General features: G+C 34.8%; 1 protein-coding gene across 4 annotated transcripts in view; it reads right to left on the bottom strand.

The window, feature by feature from the left end:
• POU2F1 (POU class 2 homeobox 1) overlaps nt 1–5,118 on the bottom strand; it is a 248,320-nt gene that overhangs the window by 119,204 nt on the left and 123,998 nt on the right. For 3 of the 4 annotated variants that reach the window (XM_006887395.1, XM_006887393.1, XM_006887394.1), the window contains one exon: nt 66–131. In XM_006887395.1, coding sequence (XP_006887457.1) covers nt 66–131 — 66 coding nt within the window. Of the gene's footprint in view, nt 1–65; nt 132–3,967; nt 4,044–5,118 lie in introns of those variants that run through there. The other variant, XM_006887392.1, reaches the window with a different exon arrangement.

Genomic DNA, 5,118 nt, shown 5'->3' with positions numbered 1-5,118 from the left:
TTAATAATAAATAAAAAAAAATGAAAAGTCTCTTCTAATGAAAAGGTTGGGTATGAAACTCTTACCTGTGTTGCTATCTCCACTCTCCATAGATGGTTTACTGCTTTCTGATTGATTGTTCATTCTTGAGTCTGCAATAAATCAAAAGTGAACTGGGTTTTAAAAATAGGGAGGATGGAGTTGTGGATATCAACTTGTGTCTGGGGAAAGGGTTAAAAGTAGCAGTGATTCATGTCATAATCATACAGTTCAAGATTAACATAGTACAAGGCTAACAGATATCAAAGCAATGTAAAAAATGTTGGGAATTCTGATAAAAAGACCATCTGAAAGAAATTCAGGATGCTCCATTTCTTTGTGACGTGGAAATAAGTTATCCCCAAATAAATTATCTTTCTAAAAGACTAAGATTCCTCTACAAAAGATACAGCTAACTTAAAAAAATTTAGTCACATATCAGAATGAAATATAATTTTTATATTTTAATTGTGAGTGTAGATGCTTTCAAATTGTACAATTATTAAAGAAACAAAGTTATAGGGAAGGGAAAGAAAGTACTTTGAAAATAATAATAACAATGATAATGATAATGATGATAATAATAATAATAATAATGTCAAGGGCTGCAGCCTTCAGTATGGATTGAAGTTCAATGTCAAAACGACAAAGATTCTCACCACTGGACCAATTGGATGGATGGTGAAGTGAAGAGATTGAGATTGTTAACAACTTTAGTCTGCTTGGCTCCACGGTCAACTCTCTTGGCACCAGCAGCCAGGAAATCAAAAAATGTACTGCGATGGGAAAGTCTGCTGTTAGGGACCTCTCCAGGGTACTGAAGAGCAATGGTGTCACTCTGGAGACTAAGGTGCATCTGATACAGGCTATGGTCTTTGCAATCACTTGTTATGCATCAGAGAGTTGGACAATGACTAAGGAGGATAGAAAGAGAATTGCCTTTGAGCTGTGGTGCTGGAGAAGAGTACTGAATGTACCATGGACTGGTAGGAAAACAAACAGATTCCTCCTAGAGAGGGTTAAACCAGGCTGCTCCTTGGCGGCAAGGATTCTGAGACTTCGTCTGACATACTTTGGATATGTCGTAAGGAATGACAGGTCCTTGGAGAGGGACATAATGCTTGGGAGGGTGGAGGGACGATGCAGAAGGGGAAGACCCTCTATGAGGTGGATTGATTCAGTGACTGGGGTAATCAGGACGGGTGTGTCAGAGGCAGTGAGATTGGCACAGGATAGAGCAGGGTTTAGGGCTGTTGTACATAGGGTCGCCATGAGTCGCAAGCAACTCGACGGCACATAACAAGAAGAAGAAAAAGAAGAAGAATGCCAAAATGAAGTTTTTTCAATTTCGTAAGATACTGATAAATTATGTACAAAATACTTCACTAAAAATCTTTAAAATATACTGGATAGTAGTAATGCAACCTCATTAATGAAAAAAAATAAATATACTAAAGAAAAAATGTCTGCTATATTGACTTTTACCATGAGCTCTGTGAAATAAGTGTCAGTATCAGAATATGCCAAATTTTAACTTCATCTTACACTGTTAAGCATCTAATTATCATCGAAAAATTGCAAATCTGAACCACAATCATAGCAATTAACTTAAACTACCTTTATATGCCAGGTGAACTGATTAACCTCCCTATTTTTCTTTTATGGTTATCTTTTTACTGTAGGCTTCTATAGTAATAAGTTTTAATCAATCAGTAGTACATTTTACAGAAAGTATGCAAGAGAGAGATCGAGATAAGAAATAAAAGTTTAACACTTTGAAAAAGACAAAAATGGAATAGGCATTACATAAATGTTTTCTTCCACATCTACTACAAACACACACTTAACTACTGATAAACAAGTTTTTCATCAAACAGGTTCTGCCTTTTCTCTCATCAGGTTAAGAACTAACTAAAGTTATCAATAGATAACAAATACAGAATATGTATTTCAGTTTTTTACTTAAAAGCACCGTTTGCCATCTGTCCACTGTTATATTTTCCATGTGCGTAAGTGATGGAAAATAATTCTATCTCCAACCCAGACGCTATACAGTAGTTTTTGCAACAGATGTTTATCTCCTGAGCTTGGACAGTTACAGCATAACTTTAGTTTTGCTCATATATTTAAGAAATTCAAATGTGTGTGGTGTTAAATGAAACAAATCTATACTTTCCTTACGAAACTGAAGATATCAGGTATTAAAAGAGAGAAGCTGTCCAGAAAAACTTGAGTATCATCTGAAAGCACCCTAAGGTTTGAAAGTAACAGGTGTATAGAAAATCAGCTTTCTGGATGACTTAACCAAAATTTTATGAACATCAAATACCTCATAAAATGTACTGGAATATACCATGAACCACACATCTTGCTTAGAGCTTCCCTTAGATAAATTAAGAAATTTCTAAACACGTGTTTAACATCAAAACAATACAGCAACACACGTATAATTTTTAAGTCATGTCCCTAACTTCCTCATTTACTAATTACTAATTTAAAAGGATGGAAATAAGGATATAAATATTCACAGATATTCCAAGTGGTTCTTCTAAGGTTTTACAATTCGATTGTCATATATTGAGTACCAAAGGCCATTTACTAAAATTATGACACCGAAAATACAAACGAAACCATAAAATTCTAACTAACTGTAATGATAGAACAATGACAGAAGAACTATTTAAATAATACCTACTGATACTTAAAAGTAACAGATGCATAACTTCTCATTTCAAAATACACTGCTTAAAGTATTTCAGAAAGATGAAATGTTCCTTTCTTCAGTTCCCATCTTAGAAGATATAATAGAGTAAATTGAAACTTTTTTTTTCTATTTGAAAACTTTTCTTCGTGGGCAATTCCAAAATTATCTAAATATAAAACTGAGGTTATTACATTTAATGAATCTCATACAAAGAACATAAATTGTTTTCAGGTTGGATTTTGGGCCTCAATTTGTTGTTTTTAATCATTCTTTCTTGTAATAGTGATTTTCACTGTGCTGTGCAAATATTATAACACCTCTGGTTTGGAACAAGTTTCTTGCCAAAGAATGCGAATTATTTCAAAACTAACATTTTATCTTTTATTGAGGTAGCTTCAATTTTCAAGTGAGAAGTAAGTTAACTTGTAGAGATTTTAATGGTAAGGTGACCAGAGTAACCTAAAAAGGTTTTAATAATTATGCACATAAACAGACAAAAAGCAATACAAAATATGATCATGGATTAGCAGGAGGCACTCCTATACAACCTATTTTAAATCTTAATCACCAAAATGGTTCAAAATTTCAAGTTGGACATCCTCTTTCTCAAAAGGCTTGTTCTTATAAGTAAACTACTTAAAACTGTAGTATACTAACAACCATAGTTGACTTCAAAAGACAAAAAAAAGACAGTTAATGTTATCCAAAATTGTAAAACAATAATGTTCAAATTCTGCAAATGAACAACAGTCTTACTATAGTAAGCAATGCCAATTACCATCTGCATTAGTATTTATGGGAACAATTTTGTATTATGATCCCACCTTATTCTGCACTAAGCACTTATGAATTCTGTGTAAGACATTTGTATTAACTATGTAAAACATTTTCATTAATATGTGCACGATATTTAAGTACAATTTATAGCCTGGTATCAGATTTAACATGTTTTTAGGAGTAAATGCTCTCGAAAAAAATGTCATCCATTGAAAGTGAATCCTCAATCCACAGTATTTACTGCAAATATCCTCTGAACCTGAAGAGCTAGTCATAGGGAGGGATTTACAGCAAATCAAGTGTACTTTGCAAATGCAGCCCTCTTTCCTGGCTCAACCCCTCCTCTCTTCCTCCCTCCCCCCCCACCTCCAGTAGGTTGCATATGTGATTAAGCATTTATGCATAGTCAACCCCACACATGCTATTTCCATATTAAAGCTTATAAGAAAGAACTGTGCTGATACCCACCTAGAACATAGTCACTGCAGTCCAACATTGCTGTGAAATCTTCTAGAGGTTCAGACAGTCCAAAGCAGGGAAGAAACAGGTAGTGGTTTGGGTGAGGGAAAGAAGGTACTACTATTTCTAACAAATCTACACTATGTTCTTAAGAGAATAAGGGTGGGGGGGATGGAAAGTGGATGGGGATGGGGGGGAGCAAAATACAACTTCAGTTACACCATAGCAATCTTCAACTGAATAAGGAAACTTCAGTTGCTCAGAGTTTTAGTCTCTCCTACCAGCTAAGACTGACATTGTCAAGGCAACTGAAGCGTGAAAAGTTCCCCTTTTTTGTAATAAAATAGAAACAAAGATTGCAGCTGGCAGTTTCCATAATGAAGCTTAATCAGTATGCGCGTGATTAGGGCCTTATGCAAATCTCTCCTCGTTAGCACAGCAGCCAGTACTTTGAAGTCCAGGAACAATTCATTTACAGAATACACTGAAAGCACTCCCTGCATAATTTAAATAGTTACATAAATATTTATCAGCTTATTTGCATATTAATTGGCAGTGCATGAAGGGAAAAATTATCTCCTGAGTGCCAGCATAATAATTACGAGGATAAAATGAGTTTTCTTCCAATGGCCTGGCTTCTTAGACCTAACTTGAGCTAGTACCAGGGGAGAAGGGAGGGACAGGAGACAGAGTTCTGTTAAAATGCCACTGAAATGACACGTACAAATTAGAAACAACTCTACAGACTTAAGCACCTTTAATCTTATTCCTGCTGGCAACAATGACTTCAGTAATAAGAGGATTTGCAAAAAAGCTTTCTACACAATCCAAATAATCCCAAGGAAACAATTAGCAAGGTAGAAGCAGAACATAGGGCTGTCAAGATGGTGCTGGTCTACTGATAGGGAATTTTCCAAATGTTAATACTAGCTGTCAGTATCAAGTCCTACTTTCAACAAAGCAAAAGTGCAGGCCCTATAAAACCATCTTTAATATCATAAAAATTGCCTACAAATCTTTTTTAAAAACCGTGGAAAAAAACCCTCAAACTAACAGGGCAAATTCATTAAGTGGTTTATATTAGGCTATAAATCCTATCCAAACTTCCACAAAATCAGTATCAAGGAGAAGACATTACAATTTTTACTTAAAATACTTAA

Source organism: Elephantulus edwardii, unplaced genomic scaffold (assembly GCF_000299155.1).
Source record: "Elephantulus edwardii isolate Elephantulus edwardi_28Jun2011 unplaced genomic scaffold, EleEdw1.0 scaffold00057, whole genome shotgun sequence".
Lineage (NCBI taxonomy): Eukaryota > Metazoa > Chordata > Mammalia > Macroscelidea > Macroscelididae > Elephantulus > Elephantulus edwardii.
The sequence above is the reverse complement of the archived record's forward strand: the minus strand, read 5'-3'. Positions and strand labels throughout refer to the sequence as shown.